The sequence below is a fragment of the Lycorma delicatula genome, chromosome 7, assembly GCF_047948215.1.
Source record: "Lycorma delicatula isolate Av1 chromosome 7, ASM4794821v1, whole genome shotgun sequence".
NCBI lineage: Eukaryota > Metazoa > Arthropoda > Insecta > Hemiptera > Fulgoridae > Lycorma > Lycorma delicatula.
Genome location: NC_134461.1, coordinates 143,649,027 through 143,671,646, shown reverse-complemented (window position 1 = coordinate 143,671,646; position 22,620 = coordinate 143,649,027). Strand labels below are relative to the sequence as shown.

At 29.2% G+C, this 22,620-nt stretch overlaps 1 protein-coding gene across 1 annotated transcript; it reads right to left on the bottom strand.

Moving 5' to 3' along the window:
* Window positions 1–1,174: 1,174 nt before the first annotated feature.
* Window positions 1,175–22,534, bottom strand: Surf4 (Surfeit locus protein 4). Its single transcript, XM_075370876.1, has 6 exons — window positions 22,312–22,534; window positions 21,752–22,015; window positions 17,896–18,028; window positions 11,621–11,718; window positions 8,010–8,189; window positions 1,175–1,299 (listed from the first exon to the last, which is right to left on the bottom strand). Exons 1-6 carry the CDS (start codon window positions 22,366–22,368, stop codon window positions 1,213–1,215), a joined length of 819 nt encoding a protein of 272 aa, XP_075226991.1. The 5' UTR covers window positions 22,369–22,534; the 3' UTR covers window positions 1,175–1,212.
* Between the last annotated feature and the right edge of the window lie 86 nt (window positions 22,535–22,620).

The following is a 22,620-nucleotide window of genomic DNA, read 5'->3' as shown; positions in this document are numbered from 1 at the left end:
TTGGGTTGGGAGGTGTTGTCACATCCTCTTACAGCCCAGACCTCGCCCCATCTGATTTTTGCTCAAAATGTTTTACAGGATAAGATGTTTGACGACAATGAAGCAGTCAAAAAAATGGAACACGAATGGTTCAAACAACTTAGTAAAGACTTCTACGCTGTGAGAATCAGAAAGCTCACAGAATGGTGGATAAGTATCTAAATGTTTCTGGAGACTATGCTGAAAAGTAATGCAAGTTTCATTGTCATTGAATAATCGTTTTTTCTCTACATCAATTTATCTCTTTAATTATCGAATGTCCCTCATACATTCACTTTTAATTTTTTTTTGTAAAACAAAAAAACAAATCAATAAACAAATAAACTGTTAGAATATTAAGGCATTTTTACTTTAAGTACAGTATTATAAACTGAACAACCATTAAGAGAAATATTATATATTAAACTCACATTTCAACTGAGAATCTTTTTTGCAATGTTAAATATTCTTTTTCTTTAAAAAATCACAGTTTACAATATTTTTAATAATGTCAATACTAATCACAATATAGACAGTATAGTTATATTTCTTAAAAAAAAGGGAAAAAAAGAATTGTGCGTAAAAATTATTTAACAAATCTTGATCATATTTTATTTATTATTTTTTTTGTAATAATTAAAACAAGTTATATACATTTGTAAACAAATAAAAACTTTTACTGAGAAAAATGTACTATAAAAAAAATCAATTAAAAATATAAATAAAACATATTTTTCATTCAAATAAAAACTTATTCATGCTTTTTGCAGTATATATATCCTTTAAAGAAAATATATACGTATTTAAATATTTTGATAAGTTAAATACTATTTTTTTTTCTACAAAATAAAATTGATAACAGTTAATTTGTTACAAACTAATGCGATTAAACTTAATCATTTTACATGTGTATGTATATTTTAATATAAATATATAAAAAACTGTTCCAAAAAAAGTTCACTTAAAACCTGAAAGTATCACACAATCTTTCTTCTTCTGCAGCTCTTCAATGTAATAAAGATATATTATAAAGTACTTGATGTTTTTAACACTTACAACATGTGAAACAGAACAACTTAAATAAATATTAAGTATAAATAGAATTAACAGTCAGTTCCTTTTAAATATAAATAATTTTTCTTTTTCCTCTTCTAAATTCTTTCTGATCTGATACACACAAATAATAAATTCTACCTACCATTTCTTCTTATGTTCATCCATTGAAACACCACCAGGACCAAGTAAAACGATCATAAGAAGTCCACCCACTACGGATAATGTCTAAAAATATATAAAACAAGGATTATGAAAAAAATAATTATGAAGATATTTTATAGTAGGATTTTAAACATATCACAACATAAACATATACAAGATTAATATTTTCATAAATTTATCAGGACAACATAAAAAACCAGATGGAATATAGCTGGGTAACAGGATATAACTGAAAGTTACATGCTTATTTATTGCAAACTGATATCTCAAATGCACAAAAGTCTAAATGTCGTACTAATTCTTTTAATTGCAGTCTAGACAGTTCCTACACAAACGGGTATCAGTACAAAAATACTAATCATAATAATATTGATATTTTAGGCAAGTTAAAAAAATTAATGAACGGTATGGATATTATACTAACAGTGGCAGTGGGTGTATGTAAGTTAATCTGAATGTAATCTAAATGTAAAAAAAAAAAAAAATACCGTAATGAAACAGGAAGGAAACTAATGAGAGATTAAATACTATATATAGAGGAAACTTTTATACCAGATGTCGAAGAATTTGTTACTCAGGTAATAAAACACAAAGAATGTACTAAAAAAAAATATCAAAAAAGCAACCTATACAAGGCCTGAAATATTTTAGACAGAAAAGAGATCTGGTGCTATCAAATACAGATTGTGGAATTAAAACCAGAATGCTGAAAAAATATTTATATGGAGTATAGCACACTTTATGGCACTAATCATTCACAACAGGAAAACCAGAAAACAAACAGAAGCTTTGTAGTTTAGAGGTTTAGACAAATATTGAGTAAGTTTATAAAACAATGGACAAGCCTGATAGGAAGGTAAAGAAAATGTAAGATATAAGGTGAGACTGAGCAACAAGAGATTGACACTAAAATAAAAGAATGGGGAAATCCAGCAAACCAGTTAAAAAAAGAGATTAATGTTATAATTTATGTTGATTGTAATTCAGATTTCAACTTTATAATATTTTATATAGATTTATTCGTAAAATAAACCTACTAATCTTGAAGAAAGATTTTTTTTATAAAACAGGCTTGGGTATATTCCAGAAATGGAAATGTGATCATTCATATTCATGTGATTAATTTTATAGAAATATGGAATTTAAAAAAAATGAAATTTCTTTTACGGCAGTCTTCTATTATGCAGAATTTCTGCAGTATATTTCCTACTAATTACAAATAGCAAGAGTAGTAGAGAAAACTGTGTGCCACCTTACTCAGTATTGATGGATTCTTGATACAATATACTGAAATTATGTTGAACTGAACTAGGTAAAACGATACAATACAATATAGTGGAATCAAATAATCAATAAACATATAGATTCATTTGTACATGAATGTGAAGAAAATAACCTAAATGTAACTAGTAAACAATAGGCTTCGTTCATTTTACGTAAATAAATTTTGTTCTAAAACAAAACAGTAAAGTATTTTATTTAATAAATAAAATTGATTCTGGAATGTCAAGCCAAAAAAATTTTAATATACTACTACCACTGTATGCATAGTTCTCTCTGGAAAAACTATGACTTGGAGGAACTCCCACTTAACATTTTTTCTTCTTTAAAACACTTTTAACTATATCAAAAAATACATAATGAAATTAATAAATAAAAACATATAATATACACAAAAACACCAACCAGATGATTGCAACAAATGATAAATAGTTGTAGTTCTCCCTACAGTTATATTGACCCACTTTTTTAAAACTTACAATTTTATGAATAATTGTTACATAAACATGGTTCCACCTAAAAGTAACTTTACTTTCATAAAATTGTAAAACACGCTTGACTGTAACTGTTTCAGAACAAACTAATGCCAAAAGGTTGAGTTAAAATGGGTGTTGTTTTGAACTTGCTCGGTCAATAATACATCTCTACAAAACTTGTTTATCAAAAAATTTTTAAAAACATTTATATGTTTTATAAAAGAAATGGTACAAAGGTAATTTGTGCTTTTAATCATAATCACAGCACTTACTAAATATATTTGTAAAATAAAAACACTACCTTGGAGTCTTCTCCAAGGTATACAAGTAGGTAACCTGAGCTTATGGTTTTTTTTTTTTTTTACTAAGAAAATAAATAAATTATCGTTTAGAAAATAATATAACAGAAAGGTAGATCAAATTGCTCTTAGTCTATTCGTAGACAAAATGTAAGAATTTAACAATTTGAAAATTAAAAATTTTCAAGCAATTACATATCAGTAAATTATACTAATCACGATGTAAATTCCTGGTTTTTAATACAACTGAATCAATATACAGCTTATTTTTTGGCAGTACATGTGTGCATGTGCGACATATTTGAACATATTAAGTAAACAGATACACACATATACACTAATAAGAAAAATAAAAGTGTCTAAGTCTGTAAACAATGACAAGTGATATTGAATGTATTATATTCAGAACTAGCATTACTATGAATGATCAGACACCTGTTAACACAGACGCAAATCAACTATAAAAATTTATTCAAGTGTGATTAATGATTGTTTTGTTTCGTAATAATATTCGATTTTTATTTTTAAATGTACAACTAAGCAAGTATTGACTAAGTAACCCATGGTTATTAGCATTTCACTTTCTTTTCCCCTTCCACAACAACTTATTTTTCCACAAGTCATTTTTCTCTACTCAAAGCCACAGAGAAGTACCCTAAAAAAGCCACAAAAAAAGATCCTCAATCTTGTGGAACTTAAAACTTCACAGCAATCCCAAAAATCTACAGGGCTCATTGCACACTCCCACTTCCATAGAGGGATTATACTGAACATTTTAAAGAGTTTTATGTGATTCACTTCCACATGTCACTAATTCCAGAAATAGTGAGGCTGTCTTTTAAAGAATGAACTCTGTATCTCTTCTGAAATTGCTCTTAAATTTCTGCACGAAAAGCAATTGGCATTTGAAGCTTTGTAAACAAAAGTTTCAGTAATGCACTACTTACTGTAAAATATATTGCACGGTATATTTACCACAGATGAATAATGTTAAAATATACCATAAATAATGTTGAGATGGATGGGCATATGTAATTAGAGGAGCCTTGAAGGACTGCTATGGAGTCTTGTTGCTATGGAGTCTTGGACTGCTATTTTTTTTGTCTTGTTGACCCATCTGCGAGCAGATGGTTCATCATTAGCCACTCTTTCAGTTTTTCTTTTAACTCTTCGTTCCAAGTTTCTGATAGCCAATCATTGATTCATTTTCAAAATTATGCTCAATTCATAATCCATGTGGTTTTAATTTTTAAGGCTTTAGTGTCTCAGGAAGAGACAACTGAGCTAATATTCAGAGACAAAATAATGTTAAGAAAAAATAAACATAAATTAGAAAATACTACCTTTACAACTGAGTTGGTAGCTCAATTTGCTTCATAAAAAGTAATCTTTAGTTACCCTCACCACATTTACCTTTACAAATAGATTTCAGAATGAATTTTAAGTTCCTATAATTACATGAAGAATATGAAATGCATGGATTCTGCTGATTTATATTTTTCACGCTTAATGATGTCTGCTGAGTTCTCAGTCTGCTTCTCAGAGCACGGACTTATGTTTACACCATAATTCGCCCCATGTCATTTTTCTAACTACTCACTTTCAACAGGGTTACACAAGTTGTAAGATTCGTCTGTCATTGTTCTCAGATTTGTGTGTATAGCAGTCTGTTTAGAGTAATGTAGCTCTACACAACTCTACAGTCTAGATGTGCAGTGAACTAATATTATTTAAATAAGACAAGTGTTTCAAAGCGAGGTAAGGTAATCCTTTTGGAACTTTGTTTAGGTGCACTTATTTTAGTGATATATTATTAATTAGTTCATTTATTTTTTAGCTGTGAAGCATGAATTCAAAGAAAAGAAAACTAGATGAAAAAAAATTAGGTGATTGTTGGAAAGATGATTATTTCTTCATAAAGCATAATTCCACATTATCATGTTTAATTTGTAAAGAACAGTAGCTGCTTTTAAAGAATCCAACGTTAAATGACATCATGAAAGTAAACATAGCAGCTATTTGAAATTTGATGTGGAAGTGAGAAAATAAAGCTTCCCAGTCTTAAATCTAAATTAAAAGCCTTACAAAGTACATTAATTTCATTGTTACAACTTTCATTTTTAAATATTGTTAAAGCAGGTTATTCTGTTAGATTACCAATTGAAAAAAAAAAATGAAGCCATTTTTGGAAGGGGAATTAGTAAACAAGCAAGCCATTGTAAAGGATATTCAAATATAAGTCTGTCATGTAAAACAAGAACTTTCTGCATTAATAATATTTCATAAGAAATAGTTTTAAATTTGCCTTACAATATTAAACGATTTTATAGCATATTCTTTAGCTTTAGATTAAAGCACAAATATTTCAGACATTTTACAGCTCGCAGTATTTATTTGTGATGTTACAGGTTACACAAAGATTGTTAAATCCTGCAAGCTTGAATGATACTAAAAAAGTTGAAGATGCAATCCTAACCATAAAAAATGTTGTCTGGTAATGGCTTACATTTTACATTTTACAGCTGTAAGTTGATTGTCAGTGAATTTGAAGGAGAAATTAAGTTATGCCTTAAATTGGCAATGTAGAATTTATTTTACCAGTTTTAGATAGTTGAGATGATTTTTTGAGTTATGGAAAGAAATTTAATTTTTTAAGACTAAGGAGAATGTGCCTGTTGCCAAATTAAGAAATGAAGAGTGGTTGCAAGATGTATGTTTCTTGGTAGAGATTACAGAAATTGAATCAGTTAAATATGGAGAGTTTCAGGGTCAGAATAATGTAATTACTGATGCTTGTAATTTCATTAAAGCATTCCAAATTAAATTATTATTGTTGGAGAACCAATTTAAAAATCATAATGCACAACATTTCCATTGCTAAAGAACGGCAACGTAATCATTCAAAATTTGCTTACAAAATGAGAAAATTTATAACAGCCTTTAATTGTTGCTTTCCAGAGCTGGAAAATTATGTGAAAACATCCACGATGTTCAGCTCTCCATTTGGTGTTCATGTTTTCACAGTTTCAGAAACCCTACACATGGAATTAATCAACCTACAATGTGATAGTGAACTAAACAATATATATCCTACAATTCCAAAAATAGAATTTTATGGCAAGTACATAATAGCAAAAAACCTTTTTTAATCAGTTGTTTTACCAAAAATAATAGTTAGTGCCTTTCAATCTACATACTTATGTGAAGCTTTTCTTCTGAAATAAAATGTAACAAAAACAAAAATAAAGCGTCAATAACAAACATAATTCAGGAAAACCAGTTAAAGTATGCAACTTTAAATTTAGAAAGATTAAGTAAGCGAAAAGAAACTCAAGTATTATACTGAAAGAAATAGCCCCCCGCATTGATATTTGTTTCTTATTTAAAATAAAATTCAAAATATTGTTTGATTTTTATGACTATTTTTATTTTATGTTTATTATCATACAAATACATATTTTGTTGTTGGTTCAGTGGGTATTTTCTTTCCATAACTGACAGAACACTTTCAGTTTATCTCTTGCATTCAAATTATTCACTTACAAAACAAAAAAATCTCAATAAGCACTAAATTTGTGTTATAAAGCCAGATTTTGAAAAAAATTGCAATTATTCTTATTTATGTGGTCCTTGGAAAATTTTAGGTCATCAATGCAGCTCATGGTGCAATTTGGGTTGGCCAGGATTGACTAACACAATTACTTCACTTCATTTTCAAATTTTCTCTTGATAAACTGGGGCAAAGATAAGTGCAGAATAACTCACTCTTGTATTCCAAATTACAAAGTAATGACAAATGTGAAGGAAATTACATCTGATAATGCTCATAATAAAGTTCAGATTCAATTCATAAATGTTCAATGTGGTTTCCTATGGCTGCACAGCACACATCTAAGCGGAGTCTGAACTTGTCCCACACGTTACGAAGAATCTCTTGTGTTACTGAGTTACTAAAGTTAAATCTGAGATTAGATGTATGCTGCACTGCAGTTGCTGACAGATTTACCATACTCAAGAACACAGAAAACCTTACAACTGACATGTAATGGTGGTACAAGTATGCTAGTGGTTGTTTACAAAAATACATGCACTCTAGCAATGTTATTTTAAACTTTCAGACCTACTCTCTCAACTACTACATAGATCAGTCAGATATAATTTATAATTCAGGAAATATAGAATTACTAAATTGAGTCCATCATTTAGAATTGCCCTGTATATTTTTTATCTCAACTTTATGCCAGTGTGAAATACACAAAAGAAAAATCTAAACATTTTTTTCATTATTGATTGAAATGGACATTAATGATTTTTCATTATTGCAAACACTTTATCAAGTTTTTTTATTATCAAACAAACCATTCCTAATTAACTGGCATTAATTGAATAATGATAAAATTAAGATATACCCTAAATTAGACAAGGGTAATTAGGAGTGATAGTTATATATTATAAAAAATGTCAAAAATGGTACTGCTCTTTTATTTACTTGGCACAATTTCAGAAACTGAATTTGAATGTGTAGGTTAAGAGAACAGTAAATAGAAAATAAAAACCGTATTATTTTCCATTTATAACCAAATGAGTCATTGAGTTTTAAGTTCGACAGTGATAGGAAGTAACTAGTTAGTGGTAAACAAAAAATACCATCAATTATGTTAAACGAGAGGTACTAAGAGAGAACATAGTTTCTAATTATAACAAAATTAAAACTTACCTGGAAGAAATCATATTTAAGGAAGTCTCTGAGTGGTTTATGTTCAGGAATTTGCCACCAGCAATTATAATAAAAATTTAAAGTTGTTAAAAAGACAACTAATATTAGAGCACTCAATTTGGTTTTATAACCAATAGTTACAAGTACCATTAACACTGATCCTAAAATATCTTGTAAAATCTGTAAATATAAAAAAGTGAACAATCACCAAAGCAATTTAGTTTATAACAAACTTTATTCTACTTTTAAACTTAAATTAACCAAACACTCATTTACTCATTATGTTAACATAATTCCTGAAGACAAAAATTAAGGAAAATTTTAATTTTCAGTACAGTAATTTAATTAATTGAGAGATCTATGCTGTGATATTGGATAAATCAGATCTTATCTAAATTGACAGTAAGTTATGAAATGAGAATAATTTAGTACTAGAAATAAAAAAAATTGTGGTTTATTTAATGCAGGAGGATTTCCAGTTATCTGAAATAATGGGGCTTATCGATTCGAGATAACCAGACAAGTTAGATGGAATAAACAATTAATTCATTATGAAACAGCATTTTTTTTCCAAGAGAATAACATATTGGATGTTAAGACAAGATAGATTTAAAAAATAAAGTAAATTAAGGCCTACATGTAATTAATATTATTCTGTTTTTCTTTTCTTTAAACAAAAAACCAGTTTCTTTATGAAACTTTATTTCTCTCTATTATCTAGCACCTACTTCTCATCAATGTTTAATCAGTAGTATATCAAAAAGCAATGATTTAACATAAATTACATTAAAGATGGTATTTAGTCGATTACAGGTGTAGAAAGTTAGCTCACAATTAAACAAAATAAAATGGTAATGCCATGCGAGTCCCAAGCACAGTTGGCACTGATTTAAATATACTTAACTGCTAATTCAATTATATATTGCATGACATCGATTAAAATATCTATAAATGACTAGAAACAGACTATTAAAATTAATAAGATTTATAGTGAAATGGAAAGGAGGATATATATATATATAGATACTGTCAGTTTAACATTTTGCTTGCAGAATCATATATACTTGCATTTAAAGACAGGTGTGCCTTTACATGCTGTATGTATCAACTTATTTTAATAAACATTTGGTAAATATGATATTTTTTATCATTTCCTCAGCCTTTTTTTTTAATTATGCAATTTAAAATTATTTTCTTCAATGTTGAACATTTTATAATTTTTTTTTAACTTTGGAAATCCAGGTTTTTAGATTTGGGGAACTAGCAATCTACTATATTTTACAATTTTTAAATTTCTCAAGATTATTATAGTTTCAGCTTTTCACATTTTATTTTTGTCACATCCATTCTTTCAATTTTCTAGAGCTGTTCCAGTTGTTGCAAAACCATTTTATTTGCAAGGGGGGTAAAATAATTTCACCAAAAACTTTAAAAAATATTGCCCACAGGAATTCTAGTTTACAGATCAATCTAAGACTCCTTGTTTTAATAACTTCTTAAAAATTATTAAAAATGTGTGACTGAATTATTTTATGTGGTCATAAAAGAAAAGGGATAAATATCTCTTTTTATTTACTTATCCTTGCAATGATAACTTTTTTTTTAATTAGTACCCTAACTTAAAACTTTACCATCTTTTTCTGAATTTCTTAACATTACAACATTTATTCTACTATTTTACTTGCATTGAATAAATTATCAGTATAATTAGTATTATAAATAATATATCTTAATAGGCAGTTATAACTGTATAATGGCAGAAAATGAAATAAATTTTCTTTTAAAAATTAAAAAAAAAATTGCTTTAAAAAGAAAAACATGCAATTTTTTAACAAAGGAATTCAGATATGAAGGTACATGAGAAATAGCTACAACAGTGTAATATCACAATCAATTACATGTAGGTATTATAAAAACTAGGGTTATTTGAAAGAAAAGATGCTGACTTGTAAACGGTTCATACTAATTGTCGAAATACATTTTAATGGAATGACTCATCCATTGAATGCAATCAGCTTTTATGTCTCTTACAGACAATTATCTCTGCACAGGCATGTGAACAGTTAATTTTTTTAAGTTGTAGTGGCATCAAAGAGCATTTGTTTAATTCAAATTCTACATTTTCAATTTATTTATAAAAAATAATTGACACAAGTTAAAAATATTTGCATTTTAATAGTTTTATTGATAATATTGCCATGATCCATCTGTAAAGTACTTCCCTTACATAAGGATGAAAACAAAAATTATAACAACTACAAGGCATTTGATTAAAAAAAATATATACAGAATTTTAGTTTTTCTCAAAGATCTTTATTTATTCATCAATATTGATTTTGTCACTTTCAAAGTATACTCCCTTCAGATACAATACATTTGTACAAACACTTTTTCTGATCTTCAAAACCCCTCTGGAATGCAGTGTTCAATATGGTATTTAGCTCCTTCAGCAATTCCATCTTTATCTTTTCAATGTTGGCAAAACATTGTCCTTTCATGTTCTTTTCATTTTGGGGAAGAAGTCACAGGAGGCTATGTCTGACAAATACGGAGGTTGAGGCATCATAACAGCGTTATTTTGGCCAAAAATTTGCAAAGAAGTGAAGTGTGAGCAGGCATTATCGTGGTGCAACTGCCATGAATTTTTTCCACAAATCCACATGTTTTCTTTGAAATGTTTCATGCAAATTGTGTAGAACTTCCAGGTGGTAGTCCTTTCTGGTGGCAAGAACTCATTGCTATGCCCCTGACATTGAACAACACAGTGGTCAGAACCTTCACATTTGATCGAACTTGACAAGCTTTTTTTGGTCTTGGATCTAGAAAGATTCCAATGGGACGATTAGACTTTAGTTCAACATCATACCCATACATCCACATTTCATTACCAGTTAGTTATAACCCATTTAAGCAGTACTGCATCATTATTCACTTCACTCAGCAACTCCTGAGCAATTTTCACTAAGCATTGCTTTTAGTCAAAATACAACAATTTTGGAACAAATTTTGTTGCCACACATTCATGCCCAAAACATCTGAAAAAATTGCTTGGCATTGAGCCAAACGATATGCCAAAATCATCATCAACCTCTTTAATAATGATTATGCAATTTTTCATAATCTTCTTCTTCACTTTTTCGATGTTGTCATCAGTTGATGTGCTGGGACATCCTGGTTGTTTGTCACCTTCAACGTATTCACGACTCTCTTGGGAACATTTGTACCACTTGTAAACACTTTGTTTTATTCTTAGAAGAAACACCAAAAGCAACATTCAAAATTTCCAATGTGATACTGCACTTTATTCCTTTCTCAAAGCAAGGTTTAATGCTTTTTTCCACAAGTTAAAAATTGCTGACCATGCCAAAACATAGATAAACTTTTTGACAGCCAAAATAAACTAAGCATCCAATATGGCTACTGATGTAAATATATGTTAGGGACAGGTGTACCAACACAACAAAAAAAAAATGTGACAATTGGACTTTATACAGCCTGGGAAATTTAAAAATTCTGCATTTTTTTTATCAAACCTTGTATAATTAATATTATTCCTTCACTTCAATGCTCCTTAAATTTATTAATAAAAAGAAATAATAATAAAAACTTACATTAAGGAATGATATTTCAAAACGTATAAGTGTAATAAACATGAATGCTAATAAACATCTCCCAGCTAACTGTAGATAATTTTTTGGTTTATTATCACCTAAAAAAAAAATTATTTACATATTTTCTTAAAATTAAAAAAGAAGTCAATATAATAATATAACAATGAGATAAATATATTAAAAAAAAATAAACAACAGAATCAAAATAATAGTGGATATGGGCATTTTATGTTGCTAAAATTATAACTATTGATTTCCTGATGGTTTCCCAAAATATTACGAATCTTGATTGTTAATTTCTGTTACAAACGTATGTATTTTTCTTACCTCAGAAATAGTATATTACAATCATCATAGCATTTAATAAACAGGGAATTGATTCAATTTTCAAAAAGAAAAAATGAAAAAACTGGACAAGTGTAGAAAAATTGAGAGGGTGTTGAAATTTTACTAGAATTTTTAGGTCATAAAAATAACTGGAAATAATATTACTGAAACAATTTTATAACAGATCCTAACCCCTAAAAATATTTTTATCTATTATTGTATACATACATTTTTACAGGTCTCTGTGAAGTATTATTATGACCACAAAAATGACAAACTGATATAAAACAAAGAACAGGGTTAAGGAAGAAAAACTAGAATAAAATGACACTAAAATAGTGTTGAAATGTCACTGTATATGAGAGGTGGATCAAAAAATACGTTACACCCTTGCCATGTTCTTGAACTGAAAGTGCTATATTAATTGTCTTGTGATGGCAGCAATGGTTGTTTTATTATCTTCCTGCTCCCTCAGCAGCAATTCTGTACGACATTCAGTACATGTGTAGTGTTGTCAATATGGCGTGTCCTCTAGAGGTTTCGTCCAGCATAGAAATGCATTCAGTAGTCCAATTTTTGTGGGCAAAAAATTACAGTTGTGAAATTCATTGCCAAATTGTTGAATACAGTAAGAATGCAATGTCACGCCCCATGATCAAAACTGGTGCCAAATTTTCAGACATTGAAGAATTGCAAACATGATGGGTAATGTGGAATGCGTGAATGAAATGATCTTGAGTAACTGGCGCATTAAAATTAGAGAGATTACAAGTGAACTTAACATCAGTTATGATAGTGTTTGTGATTATTCACTACCACCTTTGTTACTGTTAAGATGTGTGCACAACGGGTGCCACATCTGGTAACTGATAACCACAAACATAAACTTTTGCATTTGCTCTTTCTCTTCTTTAACGTTATTCCAGGACTGGTCCACAGTTTTTTAAACAAATGCATCACAGGGGATGAGAGCTGGATGCTTTATTACATTTCTGAGACTAAATGAGCATCACATGAATGGAGACAAAAATTGCCGCAGCCAAAAAAGTAAAAGCATTCCTACGTGTTTGAAAGGTTATGCTGACAGTCTTTTTCGATTCTGAGGGAATTGTTTACAGTGAATTTATGCCCCGAGGAACAACAATCAATGCTGAATCTAACTGAGAGTTTAAAAAACTGCGTAAAGCCATTAAATGTCAAAGACCCGTAAGATTAAGCAATGGGATTTTTTTTCACTGCAAAGATTCAAGTGGGAAGTGTGGTCTCACCCGCCTGACTTACCACCCTGCGACTACCACCTGTTTGGTCCTCTCAAGTAAGACCTGGGAGGGCAGTGTTTTGCTAATGATGATGAACCCAAGAAAGTGATCCTTACATGGGTGAAGGGAATTGGATGAAATTTTTATTAGAGTGGAACTGAAAAACTAGGTAAAAAAAACAAGGTATGAAAAGTGTTTACAAAAACTTGGTGATTATTTCAAAAAAATATAAAAATATGTAGTTATATATAAAAAAAAAGATTGTCATATAAATATGTGTTCATTTCAGAAAGGGTGTGTGTAACTTACTTTCTGATTGTCCCTCGTACTTTTGCAAACTTTAATATCCATTTTAAAAATGAGGGGCATAGTGATTATAATGCTAATTTTAATTTAAGATTAGGAAATAAATAATCTTCATTTATATATAAATAAAACTGTTTTTTTTTTAAAGCATGTGAAACATCATTTTTCTATCTAACGGTCACCTACAAGAATCTCTTTATTCTGAATTGTTTTGATAATTTGTTAACTCCCAAAAGAAAATACATCATTCTAAATATTGAACTAAGTAGAACATTAGGATAATGCAGAAATTAAAAGTAATTTTCTTCTTCAATGAAAGTTCAACAAACAGTCCTGGCTGAACAAACTACAAATTAGTGCTTGAAATAAATGATAAATTAATGATTCATCCTATTCTTTCCTTCTGCTACCACTGATTTTTGTCCTTTAGTGAAAAATACAGTAGTCTTCTATTATTAATTGGGATACCTCAACTACCTTAATACTTTATAATGTATGGCATCATGAATTCTGGTATTATAATAAAAAATAAACTAAAATATCTAACAAACTAAAAATTTTATTTAACTTTTAAGTTAAAATAAGTTAACATAGCAATAGTTGCAGGACATGATAAAATTTCAACTATTAAAAAAATAAGCATAGAAAATAAATGTTATTACAAGATTGGAGCAATATTTAAAGATGAAATATCAAATCCGTGTAATGAAGAAATAAAAAATACAAATCTAGCTTAATGACAGAAGGGAACAACTAGAAGCTGAAGGCTCTGTGCTATTGATAGACAGTTAGTTATTGTGCAATGACGAACAGTTAGAAAATGAGACTGAATGAAGATGAAATTACTCTCTGAATAGCCTCCGGAACCACCTTAAGGTATTACTTCAGAGGAATAATAAGGATGATGATTTATGAATGTGAATCAAGTGTAGTCTTGTGCAAGTGCAATCTCAGATCGAACACTCCGGAGAAGTGTGGTTAATTGAATGAAATCCAGCCACCAAAGAACACCAGTTTCCACAACCTAGTATTCAAATCCATATAAAGGTAACTAACTACTACCTTTACTAGGATTTGAACCTTTGAACCCTCGCCTTCAAAATTAGCTGATTTGCAATGACGAGTTAACCACTAGACCAGCCCAGTGAGCTAAAAATGAAATTACTGAAGCTATGGCAAGTGCAATTCTGATTACTAAGAAAAACAGAAGCTAAAAATGTGAAAAAGCAGCTCTGTAAAGTTAAAAACAGTACACAGAATTAACAACATTTTTGAAGTGATGTATTATTTGGAACTCGAAGTAATATAACACACCTCAAAAACCTACAAACTTAAAAGAGGCAGAAATTATATGCAAAACTAAGTGTTTCAGCATGAATTTTTGTTTTCCTTTGTTCTGTGTTAAGATTCCTGTGGTTAACTGCTCATTGGAGCCGCTTTGGCTCATGTGATATAACAGTAAAATACACAGAACTAAGGTTTGGCTGTCTGCAGTCGCATTGATAACCGAACAAAGTCATAATACACTGTGTTAGCACTGAATCCAACTGAAGCATGGAACGCAAGTTCATGTGTTCCTTCAGGCAAGCATACAGTGTGCATGCTGGACTTAGTTGGTAATTGAAAATGCCAATGGGTGTAGAGAACTGAACCTTTTCTGTGATCCACAGAGATATATGATTAGCAAGAGATGCAGCCAACCAATGTTGACAGCTAATGCTGCATTCGTTAAAGATTTGGTACTGCTGTGTACAGGTAAGCCCATAAGGAATGTACATTTTTCCTCAAGTTTCAGTTGAAATAGGCTGCTCCAGACATTCTGCAGACATCTGGAAAATTGGGAGTAATAGTTAAATGATAAATTAGTTTTAAAACACCTTACAATAAAGATTTCTTTTTATAAAATCATTATCACTTTTTAATCAATAGCATTTTTCCTACTAATCATTTATCAGGTCTCTGTATTTGCCACATTGGTTTTATACACAAAAACTTTAGCAATCTTCAAATATAGTGTACCACAATTTATTTTTGAATAAACTGTAGTAGAGTGTAGTGGATGTAAATAAGTCCCAACTCTACTGATAGTATGAATGATTAACCATATTACTGCCAAGTAATGTAGCAAAATAACTTAATTCATCACTTAAAGCATGCTTTGCAATGAACAAATTAAAAATTAAAAACAATTTCAACAGTCTGAAAATTCAATACAATTTTGAGGGTATTAATGATTAAAACATTTTGTAAGTGATGCCAGATTTTAAAGTAACTATTTCATCAGCACTCCCTTTGTAACTTGATCCTGACAAATGAAAACATGTCTTATTTGAATAATTCCTGAAATCTAATAAAGCAATTTCTGCATATAAAAAAACACATATTAAAAAAGATTGACGGAATAAGTAATTTTGAAAAAAAAATTAATTATTTTTCTAAATTCATTATCACAAATTCTTGTACTTACATGCATATTCGTCTCTTATACTAATACTGTTATAAATTAGTACATATTTAAATAAATAATGCTGGCATAAAAGTTGCTTTACTTGTTCACAAAATAATGCTTACATTTAGAAGAAATGAACCATTTTATAATTAAATCCATTCTTGTAATCACTTTTATTAATCTTCAGACATTCTGAAATATGTCCATTAGTTGTGTCTTGAGCAGTTAAAACGCAGCATTTCTTTTACAATGTGTTCTGAAATACTTTTACAAGCTATGGAAACCCAGCATACAAAAATTTCTACAGTAAAAAGCTGGATTCTTTTTTCTGTTGGTGTTGGTTTATGGTTTTGTTTACACAGCCATTTATTATTTCTTTAACTTTACAAGGTTTACAGTCACTAATATCAAAAGTTTGTAAAAAAAACTTGGAATAAGGAGTTACTTGGAATAACGAGTTTCTTGGAATAACACTTGATTAACACTTGCACACAGAGGTTCATTATTGTATTTCTTAGGCAATCGTGATGTTAAAAACTATTATTTTGCCTTCTATTATCAATTGTCTTCTTGCAAAGTTCTTTTACACATTTTCTTCAATAGTACAATATTTACATAAAACTAAATCAATGTCCCTCTCTGTTATTGGTTTATATTAATGGATAATCTTTTCTTTTTTTTTTATATTGAAATTCAATAATATATCATAGACAATTCACAACTTTTCAAAAAGAAACCTGAAGGAAGTTTTTGGGATATGGTAGTCTTTCATTGATATGAAGATATTTCATTCTTATAATATATTTGAGAACCCTCAGATTAACTTCAGAAATTCATGATGTTTTCCTCATTGTCTTCATACTTTGCAAGAAAAAATATAATAGTTTTGTACTCCCCTACAGCTGAATGCTAGTATCTGCTATGCCAGACTCTTATAGTTTGCCTGCCTGTTTCACACTACCTCGTCTTACCATGTAAGTGGTAAGACATTGTAGTACATGGTGGTAAGACATGGTAAGCTGTGAAGAAGTAATATTCTTCCCAGTTTATCACCAGCATTAAATTATATAAAAAAATTAAATTCTATTGTCACAATAAGTACGGAAAAAACTAACACAAACTCTCAGACCTGAATAATTAACAACCACAATAATCTATTGAATTATATGAAACTGTTGCTGTGGCCCAAGCATATGATGGAACAAATGAGTAGATGAAAGAAAACTGAATATTGAATAGTTTAACCACGATTCAGTATTTGTATTAAGTGTAACACTAAGGTAGGAGGAGTATATACAAGTAAATTATGTATAGTGTACACACCATTGGCTAAAATAACCACCCAAATTATTCTGGGTGGGCATTTTATTTTCTCCACAAATATTTTATAACAGTGACTAAGCATTCTACTATTAAAAAAATAAAAAATAAATACATGCAACATATGCACTGTAAATTGTATGAAAGTAGTAAGTAGTGTTTAATGTAAATAAGTGTTGTCATAAAATAGAAAACAAAAAGCATATGAAAGTAAGTAAAATTAGAAATTATCATTATGAATAGTTTAACAAATTACAACCTAGCAATAGTGTAATTAAAAAAAGATTAAATTTTTCATTCACTTTTTTCCTTTTTTATGTTTCACAGATGAATAAAATTAATTTAAATTTATTTTTATGACTGACATAGCAAACACAATTTTAAAGTTTTAATAAATGTATCACAGGATCTGTTCTGAAGAAGTAAAGATAGCTGCAAAAGTACTCAACAGAGTCTATACAAAAGAAAAAGCAGTACATGAAAAACTTAAAATTAATTTCAACAAACAGTAGTACAGTTATTTTATTGCTAGGATGTATATTTTAATTAAATATTTTTCTAATAGCAGTTATTAAACAACTTAAATCATAAATATAATCAGCAAAATTAATTACCAAGTGAAGGGACTCCAGCAAAAAGACTGCGTGCTTCTACTCTACTTTCAGCTAATACTAACAGCAGAGCACCAATCAGTGCCAAATTTCTTAATAAGAACTGGACATCCCATAAAATGCTATACGCCAGAGTCTGAAATAAATGTAAGTAATTTATATAAGTAAGAGTTACAAGTAATACTAAAATTTTATCAGACAAGCTTCTGTGTTTGGGAAATCAATCTTCTAGATTATGGATGAATTTCAAATTTATTAAATAAAAATATTATCATGACTCATTTTATACGTACTGAAGTGTAAGCTTTCATAACATCTTTTTAAAACTGTAATGAAATCCTTATGTCATGGGCAGATCATGCTGTTATTAATCGCCCTTATAAAGTGACTAAAACACATTTAATATACTGGGTGTGGAGTATTGATTTAAGTATTGATATAATCAAAAGTAAAAGACGTTTTAGTTAAGCACATTTGCCAAAAATTGATCTCTATCTTTCACTTGACTGCAGCAATAGAAAAGATAGCACTTCTGAACAGAAAGCACTCTGTGGGTTTTATAGTTTGCTAAATGTGAATCTGAAGTTATTGTTCAACATGCATTCTATAGAAAGTTCAATTGTGATCCTTTAAGTGACAATAACATTCTGATGTCTGTGTAAAGGGAAGAGTATAAGGATGCTCAAGGGTATCTTAAGAAAATGCTGAACATAGAGTCTTTCCTTCATTTCCAAAAAAAAAAACTATTAGGAAGGGCAGCCATAGATTAGTAATTTAAGAGATAAAAGTGTGGATATTTTAAAATTTTATATATGTATCTTTACTGTTTACAGTTGTCACAGAGTAGGCTAGTGTGCCTGACCCACCGGGTTGGTCTAGTGGTTAACGCATCTTCCCAAATCAGCTGATTTGGAAGTCGAGAGTTACAGCGTTCAAGTCCTAGTAAAGCCAGTTATTTTTACACGGATTTGAATACTAGATCGTGGATTCCGGTGTTGTTCTTTGGTGGTTGGGTTTCAATTAACCACACATCTCAGGAATGGTCGAACTAAGAATGTACAAGACTACACTTCATTTACACTCATACATATCATCCTCATTCATCCTCTGAAGAATTATCTAAACGGTAGTTACCAGATGCTAAACAGGAAAAAGAAAAAAAAAGGCTATGTATGCCTAGTTAACAACATGGTGTGCCTCCTTACTGGCACAACTCTGCACCCCAACTGCCAGATTGGTTGGCACAGCCTGATGACAGAGCTTGTTTGCTGTAAGCTCTAAGATCTGATCCTACATAATTTTTTCCTTTGGGATTTCATAAAGGATCTAGTTTTGTTTTTGCTAACTACTGATCTACCCAATTTGAGGCAAGTTTTTGAAACTTCTATTACTCCAGACCTGCTAATTAAAGTATGGGAAAATCTCTGCTGTTGGTTTGATGCTACAATGAACACTTAAGGGAAGAAAGTGTAAGAGTTACTCTTATAAGTTATCTTAAGAGTTATCTCTATTTGCGATTCATTATTGCAGGTCAAAGTTAAAAGATAATTTTAAACCTTGTACTCGTTTTTGTTTACCCTGCATGGCCAAATTTTGATTGTTTCTTAAACTTTTATTGTTTAAATATATAATGTAATAATTTGCAAATTACAGTTAATGTCTTTGTAAATTTTATAAGACTGCTTTTTATGTATATGTCACTATTACTTTTAATTAATTTTTTCCAAATCATGTTATAACATAATTGATGGATAAAACAGTTACTTGATGAAAATCCATCACAATAAAAAGAAAAAAAATGTCTTTTTTTAATAAATTTTATGAAAATCAAATACAATATTTTGTTTATTTTCTTTGTTATACCATACTTGCAATAAAACAAGCAAAACCACTTCATACTAAATATCGTGTAAACAAGTGTGCCAGCCAGCACAAAGAATATGACAAGTGACCATGGCATATCTACATCATTAAGTTTTATGGGCTTGAACAGAAAATCAGTTACATATTAGTTGTTATAGATAACGCTTCATATGTGTAATTAATTTATACGTACTGGTTGTTTGAACACCTTGGTGAATTTTAGAGTGGTAATCATAATAAACAGTAATCATTTTTAAATTATATGAATTATCAACAGGTGCACTCATAACCCACCAGTCTAGTTCTTATGAGTGAGAATTTGATTGAAACTTTAATAATATTAAAATATCAACCGATTCTAATTTCCATCATTCCCTTGTAACAATATAATTGGGGGTTGAAATCAATCTGTAATATACATGAATGCTGTATCAAATCTACCCAGTTTTTTAATTTATTTCATTATTTAGATTCATACAATGATACAAATTGCTAAGCTGAAGAATTTGAGTCAATGTCTTAATGACAAAATGGAATTATTATACTTTGTGCGCGATCTCACCTACATTACATTGTGATATAAAGAGAAATTACAGAAAGTTTTTCGCCATCAAACAGTACCACAGAAATATTAATGAGCCAGAGATTAATATGAAACAAATCGTAATTTAGCATGAAAATTAAATTATGCCAAAAAAGGAGAAATCTGCAGTAAAATTTTGCTTTTAATAGTTTTCAAATGTGGTTTTAAATTTTCAGCAAGATAATTGTTTAATTTTAGAACAGATTATTTTAATATGATGCAATTATTAACAGTGGGACTGTAATTTACTATGGATATAACATTAAAGCTTGAATGGAAATGGGTTAGATATATGTAACATAATGAATATATTATCATTGTGAAATAAATCCAAGATGGATATCAATAAAAATTACACAAATTATTTAAAGAAGATCCTTGAGTTGGATTACTAATGTCTCTAGAACGTAACTGACACTGTTATACAATATTACTCAACAAGAGAATAAATAATTTACAAATTTTATCACTTTAAATTTTTTTAGATTGGTCAGCAAGTTTACATAATAATCAATACTGCATGAGTTTAATGCAATGACATTAAACTTTGCAATATGAAAACTTTATATGGTGTAAACTGATACCTATTGTAATAATATACACCACCAAGGTGAATTTGAGGTTAGCAAGTCTCCACTGTGTCATTTTCATTTAACATCTCATTTATCAGAAAACATAACCTATTCATTTTATATTTGCCAATTGCAATTTAAAATTCTTTACAATAATTAATATCATACTACTGATTCCAAGTTAAAAAAGTAATAATTAAAATATTTATGATAAACAAGGGATAGTAATTAAAAACTGTACTATTTTGTTATTTTTCCTTTCTAGGTAATGAGTAAGCATAAAATACGTACAAATATAAAAAGGGATAGGATACATTTTTTTCACATATGTATATTATATATATAATAAAAAAATCATAACCAAGTAGTTAAAAACTAATCAAATTTCCCATTTAAAATAACAAGTGTTTATCTACATATTTCATTCTTCAACTCGGCAAACCTACCAAATAACTCTACATCAAATTTTGTACAACAAAAAGTGCAATAGACAATTAATCAGGTTAAAATTTTAGCTAATGATTGTAGGTTAATCAGATAACATTGCATTAAAATGAATGTAATGTGTGCTGACAATCAATATAATTCAATGATAGACTGTTTTAATCTGCGTACAATTTGTATTAACGTAGTGTTACTAAAGTATGCAACTAGAAGAATGCAAAATTATGTTTTCATTACAAAAAAAAAAAAAAAGAAATAACATATAAGCACACTCTGAGTTCACTTAACATTGAAAACTAAATACTTTATGCATTACATAAACTATTTCCTGTAATATAAGAAACTATTATGACTAATATTCACAACTAATATATTACAGAATAATTTAAGTATTCACCTGTAATATTACTATGAAAAATAGAACACCACAAGCAATTGGAACTTTCTTCTGTGTTAAAACCATAACACAACCTCCTAGCTGACCAATTAAGTTTACTAATACAAAAACAGTTGCTAGGAATCTACCACAACCCCACGACATGTCCATATATTCACTTTGTTGTGTCCACTGAACCCACATTCGTATTCCATCTTCAAGAAATGTTGAAATAAGGCAGGCTCGAGCAAGTGTAGGTAAGAAAAGTCTAGACCTTTTGTAAACCTAAAATAAACAAAACCAAACATTAAGTTTCACATATAACCCAAATACACGAATTTAACACAAAATAATTACTTAACACTTTCAAAATACAACGAAATCATCTACATGTTTAATTTTAACGAATGTATTACGATTATCAGGTAATAATAAAGTAAAAACAGGTTTTGACATATGATATATCTTGTTGGCAAGTTTTGTGTACCAGGTATCGGCCTTGTATTCAATGACATTTAAAACAAAAATTAGAAAATTTATGCAATAATCATGACGAAAATTGTTTAATTCATTAAACTAACCTCTTCCGCCACATCTTCTGCCTTAGAGACAAGTTCTCCAGGTACAATTTTAGCCATAACCAGCAACCTTAACACCTATATTCACATACGACAACACAGCTCGCAGTTGAAACTTCGAATGATGTGGAACATGCAACAATGCTCATATGTTTCCGTTGTAGTCAATAATACTCAAATGTAAACTAAAATTTTAGTTTAATCAAAGATCTGAAAATTAAAGCAGTTTAGTTTTAATCACGATTAAAATAATATTCTTCCGATTAAACTGTAAACAAGAACTAAGAAAACTACATTTATCAATATAATGTC